This window comes from Megascapheus bottae, chromosome 16 (genome assembly GCF_031878675.1).
Source record: "Megascapheus bottae isolate mThoBot1 chromosome 16, mThoBot2.hap1, whole genome shotgun sequence".
NCBI lineage: Eukaryota > Metazoa > Chordata > Mammalia > Rodentia > Geomyidae > Megascapheus > Megascapheus bottae.
In genome coordinates, this window is record NC_143524.1 from 30443295 (window position 1) to 30463923 (window position 20629).

Below are 20629 nucleotides of genomic sequence, written 5' to 3' on the forward strand. Positions count from 1 at the left end.
ATTTACCTGTGATGGTTTCCTAAACCTGAATATACCACAGGGGTAGGGAAGTTCATGCTCTTTTCCTCACGTATTTCACTCCTCTAAGAAGGGCTTGCCCTCTTAGTGTTGATAGTAGCTCCTGGGGTGGCCACTGGAGAAGCAGTGAGACATTTGCCATGGCTGCTAGGCAGTAGCCCTGGGAAGCTTGAGGCCCATATCCTAGGTGCCTTCTGGTGTTTCTGGCTCCCTCCTGTCTCTGGCTTCCTCTTTCAGTAATGGGTTCCTTTCTCCTCATACCTACACTCTTAGGGCTTGGTCTAGAGGCTTGCATGTAAGTGGTGCTAATAAATATTGTTGAGTTTGACAATTTCATGTTTGGCACTCATACCAAAAATGGTTTGGGTTTTTTGTTGTTGTTGTTGCTGCTGTTGTTGTTGAGAAAGCTTGGTGAATAAGCAAGAAGACAAACAGACAAAAAACAGACAAGCAGAAAAGAGGAGGTACACTCTAACAGAGTATAGCTGCTCTCAAAGGGAGATAGGATCTAGTAATAAAAATTTCAAAGAAGCTGGGTGTGGTGGCTCACACCTGTAATCCTAGCTACTCAGAAGGCTGAGACCTGAGGATCAAGGATCAACCCAGTCCTGAAACTAAAGTGCATGAGACTCTGATCTCCAATTAACCACTAAAACACAGAAAGTGGTGCTATGGCTCAAAGTGTAGGGTGGTAGCCTTGAGCTGAAGAGCTCAGGGACAGCACCTAGGCCCAAAGTTCAAGCCCCATGACTGACAGAAAAAAAAAAATCAGAGAAGATGGTAAGCTACAGAGAGAAATTTTAGAGCTGGAGAAGTAAAGCAATAAGAATAGAAACAAGAGTTTGTAGGTCATTCAAGTCAGACCCACTGAATAATCACTGGAGTCTGTTTGTTCACTCTACACTTAAGAAGAAACAAATGGGCCCTGGTGCCTTTAACTTGACTTTGGCATGATCTTTTATTTTCAAGGGCTATATAGTTAATTCTTCTGCATAGCCCATAAACTTGGCATTATTAAATCCAAAATTACTAGAACATGTGCTTCCATTAAATTAAAAGCTAAAAATTAATAAAGATGTTTAAATTGTTCTTATAGGTTTTCCAGATTAATGTTTTTAAGGCAGTGTATAGGTATAAAAAGTACTATGGAACAAATAAATAATTACTGAGAATCCAAATGTATTTAATTATATCTGACTCTTGCTACATATTCCCCCTCATTGATGACATCTAGTATTTAGGACATTTACTCTTAGCTATCTGTACATATTTATTGCTTCATATGGATCTTCATATTTCTTTCACACTTACTTTTTGAAAGGCTATTATGTATGAAGCAATGACTTAGGTACTAGAAATGAAATTTCTAGCTCTTGGAGTTCATATTGTAAATACAGTCCTCAAAAAAATCTAATATCCATTACAGCTCTTTAAAATAGGGGCTGTTTTTCTTTCTGCTATATAGATAAACAGGCAGATAAGAGGTTAAAAAGCTCACAATGGCTCACAGCTATAATCCTAGCTACTCAGGAGACTGAGATCTAAGGATTGCAATTCCAGCCAGGGCATGAAAGTCTGTGAGACTCTTATCTCCAATTAAACACCAAAAAATGGAAGTAGAGCTGTGGCTCTACTCAGGGACAGTGCCCAGGCCCTGAGTTCAAAATCAACCACAAGAAAGAAAGAAAGAAAGAAAGAAAGAAAGAAAGAAAGAAAGAAAGAAAGAAAGAAAGAAACAAGATGAGGGATGGGGGTGGGGGGGAGGGAAATGGGGACCAAGACATGTGAAAGGGTATCAATGTATGGGAATTAATGCACCATCTATCTGTCAAATATCATGTAACCCTTCTATTAATTACAATAAAAATATATGAAAAAAAGAAAGAAAGAAAAAAGAAAGAAAAGGAAGAGAGAGAGGGAGGGAGGGAGGGAAAGAGGAAAGGAGGAAGGGAGGGAAGGAGAAAAAAAAGAACAGAAAAAGAGTGAGCTTTTCTTTTGTAGCAGGTGCTTTTCACATATTCTACCTTGTTACCACCCAAAAACACAATTCAGTTTTAACAAAGCAGCTATCTCCTGATTTACTGCATGGTGTATTATAATTAATAGTTATTTGTGAATTTCAACTCATGCCCCTAATTAATTGATCCTCTTATAATGGAAATGCTGTCTCCCAGAGAAATGCTTGTATTTTATTCTTGACACATTTGATAAAGGTTCCCAAGTTCTCATGATCGTAGTCACACACCATTGATTTATACTCACTGTAGAATAAATAGATGACGTGCTGGAAACCAGGGACAGTGAGGATCCATGAACTGTTACAAGAAAAAGAAAAGAGTAAATAGCACTCTAGAACATTGTTGGGCTCAGAATGGTTCATTCTCACCTTGGGCCAAGGTTGGTGACTGCTGACCAAAGGACAGTATCAAATAAAGAAGAACTTGTTAGGTATTCAGTTTGCTATTATTACATTTTTCTTATGACCTTCTAAGTACATTTTTCTTAACTACTAAAATAAGATATGGCTGCATATTAGCAGTGTTCAAGTGCACAGAAATGTTAAGAAGCACGTTCATGAAAACTTGTAGTGACACATAATTCCACCACCCAGAGGCTATTTGCTACTGTTCCAGAATATTTCACCCCACTCTTCCCCGGCCCCAGGTTGAGATTGTGTTGCCTGCATTTATTTTTCATACCCTACTGTCATCTATCACTTGTATATGCAAAAAGATAAGCTGATTATTTTGAACCTAACAGACTGTTGGCCATAGTAAACTCATTTTAGATGACCACAAAACAGAGTTATTAGTTTAAACAAAAATATATGCAATTAAGTTCTTGAATTTCTATGATATATCCAAAGGGACAAGAGCTATCCTCTTTTCCTGTTTTGGAACAGAACTTTTGACTTAACACCATACTTATGTATCTGCATTAACCTCCCAACCTCCTGTCTCTAGCCAGGAAAGCCATATTACTATTTGTTCTAACTTTAAAGCAGTCTTTCCCAGAACTGAGTATTCTGGCTATACTCTATGTAGAAACCAGGTTCTTATTGTCTTAGCAACCTCTTGACAACTTCTTTGAAAGGTCGAACCATTCCTCTCTTAAAGCCTTCACAGGCCTTCCAATGGAGCACAGCTCTCCTGACCCTAGAAGAAATGCCTATATTCCCATGCATCTCATCTGTGTGGGATAAACTAGGGGCCTGAGGCAGGAGGCTGGGGAGTGATTTTTCTACATGCACTAACCACCCAAGTAGTAAACCTCAATTTGGCTTAGTGGTTGGCAGAAGCAAACTGCCAACAAGGTATCTGATGAACTGTTCTGCCTAACACTCAGGTACCTCTCTCTGACCGCCCATTCTCTGTGTGTTCCTATCACATCGTGCATTCTTGTAGTTCTCCCTGATCATTCCCTAGATGGTACTTTTTCTCTTCAGAGTTTTTGCCAATGCAGTTCAAGTGGCACCATGAAGCTTTCCTCTTTTCCCTGACTGTTACCAGCAAAGGCTTCCCCTGTCCTTTACCCACATAACCTTTGGCTTCTCATTCTCACCCACGCTTCTTAGCAATGTGGAGTGTAAATCTTCACCTCAATACCTGACAATCTACCTATGTCTCATAAAAACAAAACAAAACCAAAAACAGTTTAAGATGTTAGTGGCCAATAGTGGTTCTCAGTGTTAATATGTTCACATATTCACAGAGGTTTCGAAAGTCCCTCACTAGCAGCTGAATATTCCGAAAAGGTAACTTCCCTCAGGCCCATGACCCAGGACCACAGCAAAGGAGTATATTGGAGTTAAGTGAGGAGATGTGAGTGACATGGGGTGACCCTCCAATCTCATTTGCACAGCAAGACCTGCCCAAAAGGTGCCATATGGAGTTTGACTGCTGGAAACAGTGTTTTCTCTTCGATTCCCACATCTCACACACACAAGCTTACTGACAGATTTAGAAACAACTCATTGTAATCTTGGGGCCAAGGGCAGAAGAACACATCTGGCAGGCTTAAAGTGAAAGTCATTATTTTTCTCTGTCATTAACTCCTCTTACTTGCTAAAAAGCAAAAACAGTGTGGTGGTCCAAACAAATGGACTCTGAGTTCCAGAGTCAACCCAAACCTGAATGTGGCTTGTGGTGCCATTGCAGGCAGCCCTCCTTGATAATGTGGAATGGATCCTTTTGGATAAGAAAATGCTGTGGAGTTATAAAACCCAAATGGCTAAAACATATCATGTGTTTTTCCTTTCTGCACCTCCAAAATGTTAATGGCTACATGGAACCATGCAGTATAAACAACTAGACCATCTCTGTCACTGCAGGAAAATGGAACTTAAATGACTTACTTAAGGTCACATAGCAATTGAAGAATAGGACCTGTGGACTAGAAGTTCATGGACTACCTTGCTCTTAATGATCTATTTTACTGAGTTGAGGGTTTATTTATTTGCTTATTTTTTTTTGTAAAGCCTTTGTTATAATCTACACAAAGGCACAAATGAGGATTCATGTTTGAGAAGAGTTTTAATTAGAGATAGAACCATTACACAGCATGGAGGTATTCTAGCTAATAAAGCAACCAAGGGACCTGGAATGTGGCCTAGTGGTAAAGTGCTTGTCTAGCACCCGGGTTCCATTTCTCATTATCACATACACAGACAAAGCCGGAAGTGGCGCTGGCTCAAGTGGCAGAGCTCTAGCCCTGAGAAAGTCTAAGGACAGTGCCCAGGCCCCTAGTTCAAGCCCCAGAACTGGGGGGAAAACGATAATGGCCCTAGGGAAAAAGGATATAAGGCAACAATTACAATAGCTATCATTGATTGAACACTTGACAATAAGTACCTTTCTAAGTTATGTGCCAAATGCTTTCTAGGATTTACTTCAGGTAATCTATCCTATAGTACCCTAAAACAAGCACAAGTATTACCCACATTTTAGTTACTAGGGAAGAGGCAAATTTATTACCCAAAGTCACAGTGCCAAACTGTAGAGGTGCTAGGGATTTGGATCACAACAACTCAGGAACTAGAGACACCAATGTGCTATAGCTCTCTCTATAAGTGTAGGTTCTATGCAAACTAAAAGAACAGGTCTTTCTGAATTGTAGATTGTACTTGCTCTTAGTTTTGGTTAGCACAGGCATGGGATTTTTTTTTTAATCCAAAAAAAGACATCCATTTTTAAAAGGCCTATAGCATCCTTCTAATGTACATATTAAAGTTGATTTTAAGATTGTAGCATACGTTCGATGGAAATATACCTGAAATAACTTTCGAAAAGTTTTATCTGTGCCTTACTTGTATCTATACATTTATGATTTCCACTTCCATCAAAATAAAAAGTGCAAGCCGGTGGCTCACACCTGTAATCCTAGCTACTCAGGAGGCTGAGATCTGAGGATCCAGGATCAAAGCCAGCCCAGACAAAAAAAGTCTGTGAAACTCTTATCTCCAATTAACTGCCAGGAAACTGGAAGTGGTGCTGTGGCTCAAATGGTAGAGTGCTAGCCTTGAGCTGAAGAGCTCAGGAACAGTGCCCAGGCCGACTTGAAGCCCCATTACTGACAAAAATAAAAGTGCTAATTAAATGGCACAATCTCACAAAATCTGTATGTCAATTCTTCCTAAATTTCTATCTCAGTTAATAACATAGATACACTTGACAGTTACAAGGAGGTTACAACTTAGTCCAAGTTGGTTCTTCAACTATTCACAAATACTATTTATCAATTCAGTGGGGAGATGTCAACATCCAAAGGAATTAAAAACTCCAAACAATACAAGCTCAGTATTGTTTTTGTAATAAAATAGCCTTGGAATGAGTCAAAGCAATCTGATAACAAATTTCCTGAAAGATGAAAATTTTGTATGTTTATAATAAATTGACAACATTCCTACCTCTTCCCATAAAGTCTAAATTTTACCTGTGTTTCAGTTCTGTGTCATGATGAATCATTATGTTCACAAAAGTCTAGACATTGCTATGGACGAGCAATTTTTATCTTTGCCATTTTGACATCCTACATATTCCACAGTTGAGCTGTCTGACAGCTTGACTCCAGATGGAATAAATAAAAACTATCCAGTGATGATACAATAATTGTCCTCGACCTTTATGAGCAATGTGTGCTTGTTTGGACAAGTTTTAGTACTGAACATGATTCACTCAGGTACATGCACAACACAGAAGATGAATACACAAGATACAGCACAAGAGATACTTCATATGCAAGGGAAATGCTATGGGGCCAGATTTAACCAGTAAATGGACCAGAAAAAATGTCAAGACAATTGCCTCCTCCCTTCCCTTAGCATCAGGATATCCCTCTACTATACTGCTCTGAGTAGATGTAGTTATTAATTTCCAGTTCTTAAATCTTAGAGAATGTCCTCAGCCATTCAGGCACCTCTGCTCCTTAATACTCTGTGCTCGTGCTTCCCATATATGGATTTACAGACTTAAGTCTGCTTACTGCATGTCACTGGATGCAAATGATACATAAATCAGGGGTCGCAAAGTACTGAGTCGCCAAGAAGATTAACCAGAGAGCAACTGCTTTGTAACTAAAGTCTTTAAATCTTCTGTTAAAAAAGAATACTAGGCAAAAGTGGATCTCTTCTCTCCCTTTGATCTGGGATTTCCTAAACAACCACAACTCTATTTGTTCTCTCCACACTCTTGTAGGACAAATTTGAGCACAGAAAAAAGTAGTTACAACTTACCCACTACATTCTGTTTGGTTACTAGTACAAGGCATAAATACAGGTCTGGCCCTTAGCCTGGACTCCAGACTCCTCATCATCTGTCACTTGGAGCTACTGAGAAGCACTGGCTTCTCAAAAACTATACAGGATACGGCATATAATAGCATTATTGTGTGAATATTTACACTTATTATCTCAGCTAATGCTTATAATTCCATGAGATGAATGCTATTATTATACTCATTTTTTTTTCCAGTGAGAAAATAGAAACACAGAAAGGTAAAGCAACTTGCTGGAGATCAAGTACCTACAGAAAAGTGGGGCTAGAATTTATTTTAACTCTATATTATTATTATTAGTGTGTGTGTGTGTGTGTGTGTGTGTGTGTGTGTGTGTGTGTGCTGGTCCTTGGCACTCTCCTTAAGCTTTTTTGTCCAACACTAATATCCTACCAATTGGACCACAGTGTCACTTCTGGCTTTTTAGTGGTTCACTGGAGATATGAATCTCGTGGACTTTCCTGAAAAATCTAGCTTCAAACCATGATCCTCAGATTTCAGCCTACTGAGTAGCCAGGACTGCATGCATGAGCCACTGGTGCTTGGCTTCCATATTCTTTTGTTTGTTTTCCTATAGTGCTAGGGATCAAAACTTGGATCTTATTTTGCATATGGCAGGCAAGCACTCATCTACAGAACTACATGCCCTACGTGATTTCATTTTTATTAAACATTGTCCACTAATACTGCCAGTATCCCATAAGCCTAATGGGGATGTAGGTGATGTCATTCCACAGCATTTTAACTACTTGCTCCAATCTAACTCCAATCTCAGGTAAAGAAGCAAAAGCAAAGAGAAATGAAATGAGTTATGAGGGTGGCTGACAAAGCTATCTATAGAACTTTCCTTCCACAATTCTGATGAAAATAAACAAAACAGAAAAATCCAACCCAGCATTTACTGTTGGCAACCAAAGAAAGAAATGGGCAAAACTGAATGCAATAAAAATTTAAAACTAGTGCTTGAGAAGATCAAAAAATATCGGAGGAGAACACAGAGGCTCAGCTGCCTGGACCGGAAGCTACAGGTTGTATCAGCATAGGGGTGAACTCTGTGCAAATAGAGTGAGCCAGTGATTGGTCCTGAAGGTGAAGTACAAGCCAAGAGCTGTAAGTCCAGTCCAGGTCAAAAAAGCTGAGAGCAGAGGCAGTCAGTACTAAGGGTCATCAGTATGTTTTTAGCAACTTTACCATTAAATCCTAAAAAGATAATTAAAGGTTGGACCTTACTGTTCAGAATTCATCACTTCCAGTTCCAGAGAAGGGAGAGTTGGAAGCACTTAAAAGGCAGTCTCGGGTCTATAAAGTTAATTTAGCACAGAGGGCCATCATACTGTGTGTCATCAATAAGTGACCTAGGAAAAAGCAAGTCTCCTTCCTTACCTTCTTCGAATCCATCCCTGAAGGAGCCTGATCGGCTCATGGTTCTGCTTTTCTCATCCAGGGACATAGAGCTATTCCGGAAGCGGCTATCAGTGTAAGGGTCATACTGCCCATCAGCATTGGACAAACTGTGGGTCCTCAGCATGGTTGGGTTGGACAGGCTCATCTGGGTGACAGTGGTGGGACTCGCTGGAATGGAAGGAGTGAATCAAGTGTTGGAAAATTCATGGCTCTGTTTAAATCCCAGATGGGGACAAAGAAGAGATTGCTTATCACTAGCCATACACGGTCCTGCCAGCTCCTCTCCCTTGTCTATTTTCTAAAAGGTAGTTGCATCAGCATTTGAGTATATACATAGAGCTAAAAATATGGGAGGGAAGGCGGGTCAGTTCCAAAACAAGGCACTGGGCCTCAGCGTTCCAACTTGGCACGTTCAGACAAGCCAGTGTCACCTTCCAGGCATGAGCTAATTACTCCCCCGGCTCATCTGGAACAATTCTCTCTAAAGCCAAAAGCCCAAAATAGTGCAATGAGGCTTTTGATCAGATGGGAAGCATTTGTGCATGACAAGAACCTCTTGCAGCAAAGAGTTATGGCTGAGAAAGAACAATATGAACCCAGGCTTAGTGCCTTTGAGGGGGAATATTTAATAATAGTTGTCTGAATAGCTTCAGCACACAGAGGAAAACTTACCTTCCCTCATACTAGCTCTCCGATTGAAATTCTGTGTTAGCAATGTACAGTATTTTCTGAGGCCGAGTTAAAGCTCACTTGGATACAAGCCACAACTATCCTTAAAGATTGACTTTATTATACAGTATTTAGAAAAAGATGCTGCTCTAAAGTCTGAAGTGAGTCTAGAAATTTCTCCCCCTCTCAATCATTCTTCCAAATTCAGTTTCCTTCTTATCACTGTCCAATAATAACAGCAAGCAGCAACAAGGTGTCCTTTTTCTAACTGTATGTAGTACTTACTACATTCAATTATGCCTTGGTTTTCTACAAGTTTTGGACTGTTCTCTTTTGTCCTCCAAAAGATCTGCATGAATATGTCTGTCTCAAAACAAAACAGCAAAACAAAAACCTACTGACATGCCAGCAGAGACTGTGTTACAAAATCTTTTTCTTGGGGCCAGGAGTTTAGCCTAGTGGTTGAAGTGCTTGCCTAGCATGCATGAAGACCCGGGTTCGATTCCTTGGTACCACATATATAGAAAAAAAAGCCGGAAGTGGTGCTGAGGCTCAAGTGGTAGAGCTCTAGCCTTGAGAAAGTCCAAGGACAGTGCTCAGGCCCTGAGCTCAAGCCCAGGACTGGCCAAAAAAAAAAAAAAAAAAATCTTTTTCTTTCTCACTATGTCAGTCAAAGCATTATGTCAGCAGCAGCATTTCCAAGAATACTTATTCAATGAAAACTTTACTTTTACTTCCAGCTTAATAAATCAATGAGGGTGGCTAAGCTGTAAACACACTTCTTCAGGACATTTGAGAAATAGATTGCATTCTCAAGATAGGGATGGTTTGCTCTTTTTTGGTAACTTTACTTATACCAACCACAGGGAGGAAAAAAAAGAAAAGAATACCAAAACTTTTGCCATTTTCTCTGTATTTGACTGTTGACCACCTATAATCAAACTACATTGTCAAGGACTGATCAGATCCTAAGCACGTTGTGACCAGATGGTTAGGACCACATATCAAGAACCTCTAACTAAAAGCCAGGCATGGTGGCTCATGCCTGTAATCCTAGCTACTCAGGAGGCTGAGATCTGAGGATCATGGTTCAAGGCCAGCCCAGGCACTAAAAAGTCCCTGAGACTCTTATCTCCAATTAATCAACAGAAAACCGGAAGTGGGGCTGTGGCTCAAGGTGGTAGGCCAGTAGCCTTGAGCTGAAGAGCTCAGGGACAGTGTCCAGGCCCAGAGTTCAAGTCCCATGACCAAAAACAACAACAAAAAAATCCTCTAACTATAGGCTGGGAGTTTGGCCTAGTGGTAAGAGTGCTTGCCTAGCAATCATAAAAACCCTCAGTACCACATACATAGAAAAATGGTGGAAGTAATGCTGTGGCTCAAGTGGTAGAGCTCTAGCCTTGAGAAAAAAAAAAGCCCAAGGACAATGCTCAGGCCCTGAGTTCAAGCCCAAGGACTGGCAAAAAACAAAACAAAACAAAACAAAAAACCTCTAACAGATCAACACAGGTTATGGCAGAGGCTACTTACCAAGCTGGGAAAAGTTGAATCTTGTCCCAGAGGGGGAAGTTACACTGGAACCAGAGGAAAAGGGAGAATTGGCAGCTGTGTCCTGCAGGCCTCCAGCAGAGTGGGACCGTAACCATTCTTTTGCATCTTCCTGTGTGCGGAGCTGGGAGGTGGGAGTATACCTGGAGACAGAAACCAGGCTGGAATGAACTATGAACGGCACTCAGGAAAATGAACTCTCTGGAGCTGATGACAAGTATATAAGAAGAAAAAATATGTAAAGATGATTTTTTTTTAAATCAGTTTAATACACACCCTTGAAACTTACAAGGTTTCTCAAAACTTTTTCCCCCTACTTGGCTGTGTTTGGGGAAAATTACAATAACTTTTAGTTTGCAAGGAATACCTAAAGGGAAGAAGATCAGTAAGTGCTCACAAGAGCTGTCACTGGGCGTAACTGTAACATGTTGATTCATGACAGTGTCATGCCAAAGCCCTCACCCTGACAGGACTAAAGCAACAAAAAGAGCTGCTGTTAGAGCTTCGAGGAAGTTTTAATTAGGCAACTCCTGGCATCTGCACTCCACAGCCCAAGTAAGTGGTCATGAATCACAGCATGTTAGCGTGCAGGCTGTGGAGGATGGGCTCAAGTAGATGCTGCCTGCTATCTAGCACAAACAAGTCTTTGCAAAGAGAGCTAGGTCTTCAAAAGTCATGTGGTTCCTCCCCTCATGTACTCTGAAATGTATTTGGTAATGATTTATTGAATATCCACAATGAGCCAGGCACTTTTACAGGCATTATTTAACTGAAGCCTCAGATCAACTCAGCAACACAGATGCAATTATTCCCATTTTATATTCTGAACTTAGGTACTGCTGATTGGTGTAATTAGGGAGATTGTTTAAAAGCTACAGGCTTAACAAAAAAAAAGACATTGTTCTATGATGTTATTGTGTGTGTGTGTGTGTGTGTGTGTGTCTTTTGTGTTGCGTGTGTGCTGGCAGCCAGCTAGACAGAGGATGTCAGTAAGAAAGGGAACAAAGAAATGTTTTCATTCTCACTATCACTGACAGACATGTTCCTTTCTAGGGCATACCATTGACTAGGTGGCTAAGTGTATCAACATCCTGGAAATACCACAGACTCCATTTCTGTTTGTTTGTTTTTGTTGTTGTTTTTGAGGGAATAGTAATGGGGTTTCCATCTGGTAGGTTGTCATTCTATTTCTTGAATTACATCTCCAATCCTGTTTCGCCCTGTATTTTGTTTCTTTTTTACTAGTTATGTTTGAGTTAGGGTCTCATGAACTATTCTGCCTGGGCAGGTCCTCAACCATGATCCTCTCACTCTTGCATTGCTAGCATTGTAAGCATAAGCTGCCAATATCCAGTTCCCATTTTGGATTGTGTGTGTGTGTGTGTGTGTGTGTGTGCGTGTGTGTGTTTGTGCTTGCATGCATGCGCTGGGCCTGCCCTGGGTGCTGGCCTTTAGAATATTTTATTCAAGGCTAGAGCTTTACCATTTGAGTCACAGCTCCACTTCTGGCTTTTTGGTGGTTAATATTTTCATCAACTTTCCTGCCCAGACTGGGTTTAAACTGTCATCCTCAGATCTCAGCCTCCTGATTATAGCCATGAGCTACAGGTACCCAGATCTTTCTGGATTAAAAATAATTTTTTTTAATCTAAAGCCATATTATTTTGAAAGGACAGATCCATTATGGAAATATACATATACCATTTCAGAATATTACTAATCAGGTCAGTTTTTCTCTTGGGATAACAAGTAACTAACTAGTATGCTTACTGACAAGTACCTTCGAAGGCACAGTGGAAACTCTAAATACAACGGGCCTTGGCAGCTGGAAGGACACAGTCCTGGACTTCTTACAGAATGTCCACTAGGAGATTTAATACTTTCCTTTTTAGAGTCTCAGAATTGGCTTTACACCAAGTTCTCATTGAAAGGGAGCATTGATACCTACCTCATATTACTGTTCAAAATTATCTGTCTTTAAAGTTGAAGGTTATTAATTATAGGCTACATGACAACAATGAAACATTTCATTCCAAGTTCCATTTTATGCGAAAGCCCTTATGTATAATGCAGGGTGAAGCAGATGCTACAAAGAACGGGGTGTTTAGAAAACAGAAATGACAGTAAGACCATGAGAGAGCATTAGCAAATTTGGTTTCTCTGCTTGACAAAGTGATGTAGATGATGTGAGCAATGGTGACTTATAGCATCCTGTTTTTACCAAGTTGAGCACCAAAACCAAGCCCAAGCCACAACTTACTATGAATGGAAGTACACTCCCACTCCTTGCTCTCTCTCTCTCTCTCGCTCTCTCTCTCGCTCTCTCTCTCGTATGTACTTTTTTTTTTTTTGTCCGTCCTGGAGCTTGAACTCAGGGCCTAAGCACTACTGTCCTTAGGTTTTCTCAAGGCTAGGGTTCTACCAGTTAAGCCACAGCACCACTTCCAGCTTTTTCTATGTATGTGGTACTGAGGAATCAAACCCGGGTCTTTGCGCATGTTAGGCAAGCACTCTATCATCAGGGCAAGCTCCTGGCCCTGTACATTTCTATATTTTAATCCCCAATAATCACACCAGTATCTTGGTGAGCATTAGAAGATGACTCAATTGTTGATTAGAATAAGTACAAGGTATCTATCTTTATCAATCTTGCATGAAAGCATTTAAATGTTAGATTATTATTATGTTTAGTTATTTATTTAATTTCAGTCCTGGAACTTGAACTTTGGACCTAGGTGCTGTCCCTCAGCCTTTTCTCTCATGGATAGCATTCTACTTACTCCAGAGAAAAAGCTCCACTTCCAGCTTTTTGGTGATTAATTGGAGAGGAGTCTCCCTGAGTTGGCTTTGAATGGTGACCCTTAAATAGCTAGGATGACAGGAGTAAACCACTGGTGTCTATTTTTGATTTGGTTGGGGTTTGGTTTTGTCTTTTTTGTTTTTTGCCAGTCCTGGAGCTTGAACTCAGAGCCTGAGCACTGTCCTTGGGCTTTTCTCAAGGCTAGCACTTTACCACTTGAGCCATAGCACCACTTTGAGCTTTTCTATGTATGTGGTACCGAGGAATCAAACCCAGATCTTCATGCATGCTAGGCAAGCACTATACCACTAAGCCAAACTTCCAGCCCTTGTAAATTTTTTTTTGCAATTTTTTTTTTTTTGGTTGGTCATGGGGATTAAACTCTAGGCCTGGTGCTGTCCCTGAGCTTTTCAGCTACTACCCTACCCCTTAAGCCATAGTGCCACTTCCAGTTTTCTAGTGGTTAACTGGAGATAAAAGTTTCACGTACTTTAGTGTCCGGGCTGGCTTGGAACCACAATCCTCAGATCTCAGACTCCTGAGTAGCTAGGATTACAGGCATGAGTCACCATACCCAGGTTTTTGCAAATTTTTATGAGCCAAAAATGTTATTTGTTTATGCAGTGTTATCTGTTGAATCCATGACCCCATGCATGCTAAGCAAATGTTCTATCAAACTACACTCTCAGCCCTGCAGAAGTGAAATATCATTAAATTTAGGGGAAACTGTCCTCTCTTTCTTTGCCCTTGTCCTAGCTAACATCAGCATGCTATAAGTCATGTTCTTTCTGTTGTAAACAGTCACATGAATACAATGATCATGAAGTGCTTGGTGATTAAACCCACTGGTCCCCACCAGAAGCAGTGACTGCTTTTTAGGCTTGCCCAGGAGTGTTTTGTCATGAGATGGATTTATCACATTAGGCCAGAAACAGCACAGCTCCTGCTCAAGCAAATAAGCCACAAATGAGAGATGAGAACAAGAGGGGCCAAAAGAACTCTCATCCAAAAGTCTTGTTGCAATGGCCAAAGCAGAGACCCCAGCCCAGCCCCACCAGCTATGAGAGCCCCACACAGCCAAGCTCAAGGCCACAATAGATGGCATGGGTACAAGGAGAGGACAGATACCTGAGTCCTTTCTTAGGCAAAGTGTTCCTATCAAGGTGCGGGTCACTGTAGGAAAGTTAAAACAAAAACAAGAACTTCAGAGAAACACAAGGGAGGCAGAGAATGGAAGGAGAGAAGGCTAGGGAGGCAGAAGGGTCCTGAGAAAGAAACTCCCATCACCAGAGAATGCACTTTATCAGCTATGCATGCAACAGATGTAGGAAAGCCCAATCCTTGGCCTGAACTGGCATCAGTACATACTTTACCAACCAAGTCATCAGATGGCCTTGAGTCACTTAACCCCACTCATTCCTCTTTACCCACATGCTCAAAGGCAACATGGTTTGCCCTGTTAGAAGCAGAGCCCAGCAGCCCAACTCTGCAATATCACCACCACAACCAGAGCTGCTTCCAAAAAAAGGATGCCCCACTTCACTGTACCCCTAAGTCACCCCCTCCTATACCCCTGGCAATGGCTTTAAGAAGGTGAAGAGGCTTGCAGAGTTTCAAGAGGCCAACTGTCTACATATTTGAAATTCATGGGTAATGAAGGGAATTCCAGGTCCCTCTCAATTTCTCCTTGTTTCCACCCAGCAAAGATGTAGCTAAGAGCTGAGCCCTGGGCTGGAGTCTGGGCATGTTACAACTTGCTGGCCAATATAGTCAAAGCATTTGGATTTTCATGCACAAGGGTTTAAAGGTTTGGTTTATAAGTCTGACAAAAACAAATTTTTGCTGTTGATAGGGTGAAGAAGGTTTCCATTAATTTTTTTCCCCTAGCATGAAACAACATCTGCTTGTTATATTTGGCCAAGCCATTGCTCCCCCACAAATTTAAGGTCAATATCTATCTCTGAGGCCCACACACAGCTGGGGGCAAACACAGGCTTCTTCATTTGTAAAGTCTCAACAAGCTCTTTTTCATTATCATTACAGGATATGGGCACAGGCAACACGACACTTTGCAAGACATAATGAGCCAAACTGCAGCAAGAGTTTGAAAGGGAGAAGAGCCAGCTGCAAGGGGAGTCTTGAGGGGTAGGAGAGGGGGGTGAGGGCCAAGCTACACAGTGGGTGGTAGACCATTTCTGGGCTTGGGTGGGGGGAGGAAAGGGCAGGAAGCTGGGAAGCAGGAACATGCCACAGGAGGCCATGGGAGATGCAAGTGAGAGCTTCTGGAGCCCCTTGATCAGGTGGCAAGGTTTGAGGTGGCCTTTCTAAGCTGAGAATGAAGGGCCATCCAACTTTACCTACCCCTGGCTTTAGGGGACAACAGAGTAGACCCTCACCAGCATGTATGGCTGTCACACAGTACACCAGAGCCACAAACACAAGCAGAAGCCTCAGGCCAACAGCCTTGCACAAAACATCTGACTGGACACAGACAGGCAGAGGAACCTAGAGGCCTGATGGACCCCAGCCTACAATATCATTTACCTGTCCTGTTTCCTGGGCAGAGTACTTCTGCAGAACTTAGGGCTAGCAGCAGGGGAAGAGAGAGGGCTAGAGGTCCAGACAGGTAGAAAATGAGAGAAGCAACATTAGACTTAAGGAAGGAGAGGTGTTGTAACACATAATGATCAGAACATTTCCCAGTGCTGATGCCGGCATCTTCCCCGTGTGCAGGAACAACACATCACTACTTCAGGGCCCTGAGGACTTTCAATTTCATATTTTCCTCTCACTGTGGCCAGCAGCAATTCAGCAGCAGAGTGTTTGCCATGATAGCAAATGGATCGAGCCACCTAGTGAGCTTTCAACCAAACATTCTGTGACTTTAGGGGAATCACCTACCTTGCCCAATTACTGGGGGAGGGGGAAGAAGTAACTGATAAATAAGCAGAATAAAGTGGAAGGATTTCAAAAGCTGATCACCATTCTAAATGGTGACACAGATTTGCCTCCAAGAGACTTTTACCAACTTCAAGCACCAAGAATAACCACAGGAAAAGGAGATAACAGGAAGCAAAGCCAAGCTAAATTCCACCCAAACTGGCTTACCCAAGAAAGAACAGTAATTAGAAAAGAGTGAAATCTCATAAGCAAAGGCTAAGTGACATCTGGGACTCCTAATCTAATCTTTATATCCAACGAAGAGTATCTCCCTGAGAGATAGAAGTAGCCAGGGGTACAGTACTAACCTTTCCGACAGTGTGGTCTTCACACTGTTGGTTCGGACAAAGGGCGTCAGGGAGTCATCCTTAGAGGCAATCAGGCCAGTGGAGGAATTGTGGCTCAGACCTCCTCCACTGCCAAGGGAGATGTCAATGGATTCGCAGCTGGTATGCAGGCTGCTAACAGACTGGAAGCCTAGGCCATCCTTGCTCACTGCTGATGAGCTGCTGGCAGTGGTGCCCCAGGTAAGACTGTTGGAAGGGCCTGAGTGGGCGGAGCTGGGGCTGGAGGCTAGAGGAGACTGGTTGAGGTCCACATTCTTACTGTAGAGAGGACTGCTGCTGCCACTGCTCAGGACACCACTGCCTGAGGGAGACTCTAAGTTACCTTGCTGGGTCATGGTGGCATGAGGATTGGAGATGACCACCAAATTTTTCATGTTTTCAGCTGTGGCGATGGGCACTTGCTTGTTAGGCTTCCCACCAAAGAGTCTGTGAAGAGATAAAGGGTTGTGTGGGGTGAACACATGGGCCTAAGCAGCACTGAGCTAGTTAAGAGGGGTTGTGCATGGGAGGCAGTAAAGCCCCCAGAAGAGGAGAGTCTTTGCTGTTGAAACAGCCCAGGGACTTCACTGGAAAAGACCAGCCATAAAGTAGCCTAGACACAGGTGCATCAAATGTCTAGGCTATAGCTGAGATTTTGATTCTATTTTAGCCCAGGAGGATGAGAACAGTGTTCTACAGACCTGTTCGTACCACTCCAAGATCTTGCTCCCTTTTGTTTCTATAAATATACCAACTAAAAAAATTCCCCTAGCCCAAGAAATATCTAAATGGAATGATTTCTAAGTCATCTTCAATCCACAACACCTGGCACAAAGCAATCATTCAGATCAAGACCATGATTCTAGCCAAGTGCCAGTGGCTCTTATCTGGAATCCTAACTACTTAGGAGGCTGAGATCTGAGGATCACAGCTTGAAGCCAGCTGTAGCATGAAAAGTCCATGAGATTCATCTCTAGTGAACTATTCAGATAAAAAGCTAGAAGTAGTACGGTAGCTCAAGCGGTAAAGTGCTATCCTTGAGCACAAAGAGGCTCAGAAATAGCACCTGGGCCCTGAGTTCAAGCCTCAGACTGGCAAAAACATAACATCATCAACAACAACAAGAAAAACTATGATTCTAGATCTGGTTAGGGTCTAGAGAAAGTGTCTACAGATTTCTCCTCAATGGAAAGGCCAACCTGAAATGTGTATCTCTCGGGGCCAGAAAGCTTGGTTTTTATTTATTTATATTTTTCCCAATGACTTTCAGAGAACGTTTACTAGGCTCCCACTAGCCCTAACATACTGTGTACAAACCACAACTCTAAAATAGACACCTAGAAATGTCATTTCCTGTTACCTTTCATTTGTTCATGACCAAAAGTCTGCCATAAGTACAGAGAATGATAAAAACTACTCCTCTTACATTGGCAGGGAGCTCTCTAAAGTGAAAAAGTAGACCACATTCTAGTAATACAAGGGCATTATTTCACCCATCCAATCTAGTGAGCAGAAAAAGCATATGAAAAAATGACCAAACTACATCACAATAGGCAGCTTGACTTTCACCTGAAGTGATATCAATCAAACTTTGTTGTCCCCTAACAATCTTACAAATCTTAATTATTGTAAAGGCAAACAAATAAATGTATAGTCAATTAACCAATTCCCACTATATTATCTAGTGGCAGAGGAAAAATACACCTCCCCCAGTGAAAACTAGAAAATGAAGTATCCTATTTTACAATTTTTGCTTTAGAACATATACATACTTTTAGGGACAGGAACCTCAGTACTAAAGAGTAACTCGTTCCATTGCCAAGCTATTTGAAATGCTAGAAAAATAAACTATGACCATCTTTTTCAGAGTTCTATGCAATTGCTCCTTGTACTGCTAAAGCATAACTCATTCTCTCCATGACTACTTCAAATCATTTGAAAAGTTATCTATCTCACTTCACTGAAGGGTGTCTCTTCTCCATACTAATGCAGACAAGAGAATTATGACCACACTTCAGTGATTTAGGGAGGGTGAGATTTACAGGCTGAATTTTCCTGCATCCAGTATACGGAACTGCATGCATTTTCATGTGTCCTATTACACTAGCCTGAGGGTCTAGTAAATGCCTTTGTAGTCAGCAAAGGAAATCTATAACACAAGAGAGAGAATATTACATATAACACTTGAGGCAAGAAGCAGAGAAAAAAATTTCATTTACAAGGTGATCTGTTAAAACAACAAAGAATGGCTCAATAGGACTTTCCCTCTAAAAAATAATCATTAACTGAAATTCTAATAATCAAGTCTAGACAAAGAGCACAGAACAGCTGGCTTCATCACACCTTTCATGTGGAATGTTTCTTCTGAAGTCTTTTCAGACATTCCTGTCCATCCCAAATATGTGCATGCACATATAATTTTTTTCACTGCTTAATTTTCCATCCTAGGAACTTACTATTTTCTATGACAAGAAATGTCCTGGGAAGATAGGATGTGCTCTAACCTATACAACTATGATTCAAGGTAGATGGGCCAGGGGATAGCAAGATAATTTAAGTAAGGTTTTTTTTAAACTTTTTTTTTTAAGTGAATCTTCCACACTAAGGATTTCTATCAAGAAAATATTAACAGACAAGAAATAAAAGAAACTACAAAAACATGAGAAGGGGTATTAATGTGCAAGAAGCAATGACCTACTACTACCTGACAAATGAAACTGCAACCCTTCTATACATTTTCCTGACAATTTAAAAAAAGAAAGAAAGAAATGAAAGAAACTGTTAAAAGATGAACAGTGAATATTTCCACATTAAGTAATGTAGGAAAATGATGCCCTTTTCAGATAACAAACACTATTTTCTTCTTTTTAGAAATAGTTGTCCTCCTTTATTTGTTTTTCTTTGTCAGTCCTAGGCCTTGAGCTCAGAACCTGAGCACTGTCCTTAGGTTTTCTCAAGGCTAGAGCTCTACCACTTGAGCAACAGCATCACTTCCAGCTTTTTTCTATGTATGTGGTACTGAAGAATTGAGCGTGCATCTTTGTGCATGCTAGGCAAGCACTCTACCACTACTTTCATTTTTTATTTTTTATTTAGTTTTTTTTAAGTCTGTTATGCTGCTTCAACTCTAGGCCTGAGCACTATCCCTGAGCTCTTCAGCTCAAGGTTAGCACTCTACCACTTTGAGCACAGCACTACTTTCAATATTCTGATAAGTGTCTCACAGACTTTTGTGCCCCAGCTGGCTTTGAACTGCAATCCTCAAATCTCAGCCTCCTGAGTAGCTAGGATTACAGGTGTGAGCCACCAGTACTTGACATAAATAGTTCTTCTTTAAGAGTTGATTTTTTTTTTTTAGACAACAGACTAAACGGAAATTATGCACAGGATATAAAAAAACTCGATGATTAAAATAAACTTAAAGTGTGATTCTGTCTCTGAAATTAATTTTTGTTTCATAGTATTAAAATGAAAAAAAATGAAAAGAAATTATCTGCTCCCTTTGAGCCACTGCTCCCTTTGAGCTTACTGAAACTTCATCTTGCATAATACCTAACTTTCATGAAATCAATTCACTATGGCTAGACATGACTAAGATTAATTTTTATGATAATTATTATTATTTTTTTTTTGCCAGTCCTAGGCTTGAGCTCAGGGCCTGAGCACTGTCCTTGGACTTACTTTCTCAAGACTAGAGCTCTACCACTTGAGCCTTAGCACCACTTCCAGCTTTTTTCTATGTATGTGGTACCAAGGAATCAAACCCGGGCCTTCGCGCATGCTAGGCAAGCACTCAACCACTGGGCCAAACTCTCGGCCCCTGATAATTAATTTTATGAGAATCTTGAAAAATGTACCATTGTTCTTATTCTACAGATAAGGAAACTGAGTCAGAATTAAGAAAGGTGATGTGGTTGGTGGCTATTAAAATGGACTCACTAGTTTGAATAGGTTTGTGTTATATTGTCTGACCAACTACAAACTTGCTAGCAGAGACTGACCTAACAGCTTTACCCAAGGTGTGAATGGAGATACAGAAGCTGCTGTACCTAAGGAACAGGAATTCTTTCTTTTTTTTTTTTTTTTTTTTTGCCAGTTCTGGGCTTGGGCTCAGGGCCTGAGCACTGTCCTTGGGTTTTCTCAAGGCTAGAGC

General features: G+C 41.1%; 1 protein-coding gene across 3 annotated transcripts in view; it reads right to left on the reverse strand.

The window, feature by feature from the left end:
- The window catches only part of Nav2 (neuron navigator 2), a 379403-nt gene that overhangs the window by 45648 nt on the left and 313126 nt on the right, over positions 1 to 20629 (reverse strand). Inside the window, exons 15-20 of one of the 3 annotated variants that reach the window (XM_090348003.1) lie at positions 16459 to 16923; positions 15755 to 15820; positions 14339 to 14383; positions 10393 to 10553; positions 8173 to 8361; positions 2281 to 2333 (exon numbers count right to left, since the gene is read on the reverse strand). In XM_090348003.1, coding sequence (XP_090204129.1) covers positions 2281 to 2333; positions 8173 to 8361; positions 10393 to 10553; positions 14339 to 14383; positions 15755 to 15820; positions 16459 to 16923 — 979 coding nt within the window. The remainder of the gene's footprint in view (positions 1 to 2280; positions 2334 to 8172; positions 8362 to 10392; positions 10554 to 14338; positions 14384 to 15754; positions 15821 to 16458; positions 16924 to 20629) is intronic. The other 2 variants (XM_090348004.1, XM_090348005.1) reach the window with 2 other exon arrangements.